Below are 2,937 nucleotides of genomic sequence, written 5' to 3'. Positions count from 1 at the left end.
GAATATACTTATTTAATTGGATGCGATGTGTGTCATGAAAAAACTGTGATTATTTTGTAATTGAATATTTCATTTGTTGGCATTGTGGTACTAGAAAAACGTCATGATGTACGAGGTGTTATTCATCAAATCCACTTAGAAATGGATTCACACAACAAGAAGCTTGCCAGGGTGATGGACAACACGGAGGAGATTAAAGTTGCTGCCCGCCGGCACTCTCTAATATTAACAAATATTAATAAAATGGTGAAAGAAATAAACAAAGAACAACCTCATGCATCAAGAGATTCGTGAAGCTCTTCGGATGGGAAGATGGCGATTTTTGGAATTATAATAAATATTTCAGAACTGTTTTTAATATATGAAACGAAAAATGTATTGAAGTGCGTTTCCGGTTATTTGCAACATTATACCGGAACCGATAAATAACGTCTGTGTCTTATCGTTTATATAATTCCCACTTATATATAATTACCACTATAACTTCCAGTAAATATCCCACTTTGTGTGAAAAACACGTCTTATGCAATATCTTTCAGATGAATAATGAGTTTTGGTTAAATATGCGGTTTTGTGGGTGGAGAGACAGGTACCTAATTTTTTGTATAAAAAAGTCAGCAAAAATATGAATAACGGGTGAAATGCCAGCATAAAATCCCAGCAAATTGCAATTTCCGCAACAATACTGGAAAATTACATTGTTTGCCATTTCAAATTCCAATTCCTATTGAAAACCACCAATCGCGAGCCACTAACGATATAGCGCCGCTGTTGGATGTGTTGATGGTTGCTACTGATATTTGTCGGCGTGCAATTCATAACGTGTTGGTATCGTTTTTATCAGATTCTTTGGATTAAAACTCAAACGGGAGGCTGTAGTAAGGACGAAGACACAAATAAACCAATAAAAATGAGTAAAGGAGGAGAGGAAGTCGACCAGAGTGGTAATAAAAATGGTTAACAATTAATTTAACTTGAGTGTGTATTCGGCACCGTTCGGGTGTTTTTTTTGCGATTCCTCGGCATAAAGATTTTAAAATAAATGATAATTTAATGGAAATAATTCTACGGAATTTGAAATAGTAATGAAACTTGGAAATAAATTACAATTGATGCAAAAAAGACATACTGAAATTACTTAGTGAGAAAATAGTACTTTTAGAGGTTAAGCACATGGACACCATTTTAATTAGCATACTTTGCAGGTGTTGAATGTGAGTATGAACGAAAAAAAATCACTTATACGAAGAGATGACAATATTTCAGAATGTATTTATTGGTCTTAATTTATGCAGGAAATTTTTGGGAAAGTCTCCACGAGGACCTTACAAATATCCATCGTATCTTGCAGGATCAAAATAGGGAGCTACGAAACATTATGTCCGAACAAACAAGGACGAAAGAAAGACTGACACAGTTCAGAGTTGATGGATATGCAATTAACGAATCTCTACTCGAATATGAGGACTTCGCAGATAGATTTACCGAACTATTGGGTGGATGGGGACCAGATCATCCAATCCTGTGTTCATCAGTAAATTCAACCTTTTATGGTAAAGTTCACTTCAATATAATATTGGTTTAACACAATATTATTTTCACCTAATATTTACGAAATATTAGATTATCATTCTTGGTATTGGGATAATTTACTTAAGTGTAATACGTGATATTTGTTGAATACATTTGTTGAATTGTAACAGAAATAGAACATGGATGTCTCCACCATGTCATTTCATTGGTAAAAAATGCCATATCGTTGACATAATTTTCCGGGATTTTGTTTCCTGGATTTTCAGGCTTAAAATTTCATTTCATGATTTTTCACAAATAAAAGTGGACTTACCTAAACTCTTACATATTGAAATTGAACTTCCCATGAAGCCTTCAAAATACTGGCGTTGCTTCAACCATTGAATTTTCTTACAGAATATGAAGGGGGTGATGAGAAGAAGGCAATCGGAAGGACAATCAATGCAATCGTTGATGCACTGCCGGAGTACGGTCGTTTTGCTCAATCAATACTCGAGGAACAAGAGAGATTATTATCCATATATAAAACTATTTTGGAATTATCAGAGGATACTTTGAGGTCCCTGATAGGTCTTTGAGGTCTACTTCTGCATGCAGACCAGCTTCTTTTATTAGTTACTTGTACCTGTATTTCAATAATACTTTCATGGAGTATCGAAGAAGTATAAAAAAAACAAAGCCTTGGAGGGCGATTAATCGTTGATCACAACCATTCCAGTCTTATCAAAATTTCCATACTGTTTTTCTACATCTAATATCCAAAAATATATTTCAATTTCATTCCAGATGGTTGCGTCAGCCAAACTTATTCAATAAACGATAATATTTGTGGTGATCTCCATTTCTCATTTTATCATTTAAAACAGCACAATAGCGTGTTTTGAAAATATATGTAAAATATAGGCTTAAATCCTGTTGGAATTTTCCAAAAATGAAAATGCCATCTTAGCCGCTTAAATATTTTTTTTACAAATAAAAAACATCATTATATTGTATTGTATTTTTTCCAACTCTACTAATTCTTCTTTTCATGATTTATTCATGGAGACCCGCCACTTTTCTTCTTTCTTCTCTTTTTATTCCTCGTTCGTTCTCTTTCCACCTTTTCCCCTAGCATACCCTATATATCCCGCCTCCAAACTCCTTCTTCCGCCATTTTTCCCACCATTGTTCCAGTTCCATTATTCCGCCCAAACAAAGTCAAGTCCGAGATTAAAGTCATCAGATGCGACAACGCATTTTCATTTCGTATTCGCTTCTCAATTCAAGTCGTTTACGAATTAAAGTGGACGACTGTATTCCTCCAGAGGAATACACCCCAGATCGTATGGAGAGCTGGCTGACCACGGAGAGGTCGCAGCTCGACGATTGGGACGCCGAGGATGAGGAGCTGGCCCAGGTGTC

General features: G+C 35.3%; 1 protein-coding gene across 1 annotated transcript; it reads left to right on the top strand.

The window, feature by feature from the left end:
* Positions 1-765: 765 nt before the first annotated feature.
* LOC105273056 (uncharacterized) lies at positions 766-2,521 on the top strand. Its single transcript, XM_011315292.1, has 3 exons — positions 766-944; positions 1,296-1,553; positions 1,930-2,521. Exons 1-3 carry the CDS (start codon positions 911-913, stop codon positions 2,109-2,111), a joined length of 474 nt encoding a protein of 157 aa, XP_011313594.1. The 5' UTR covers positions 766-910; the 3' UTR covers positions 2,112-2,521.
* Positions 2,522-2,937: the final 416 nt, after the last annotated feature.

The sequence above is a fragment of the Fopius arisanus genome, unplaced genomic scaffold (genome assembly GCF_000806365.1).
Source record: "Fopius arisanus strain USDA-PBARC FA_bdor unplaced genomic scaffold, ASM80636v1 scaffold00738, whole genome shotgun sequence".
NCBI lineage: Eukaryota > Metazoa > Arthropoda > Insecta > Hymenoptera > Braconidae > Fopius > Fopius arisanus.
This window is presented reverse-complemented; position numbering and strand designations above follow the sequence as displayed.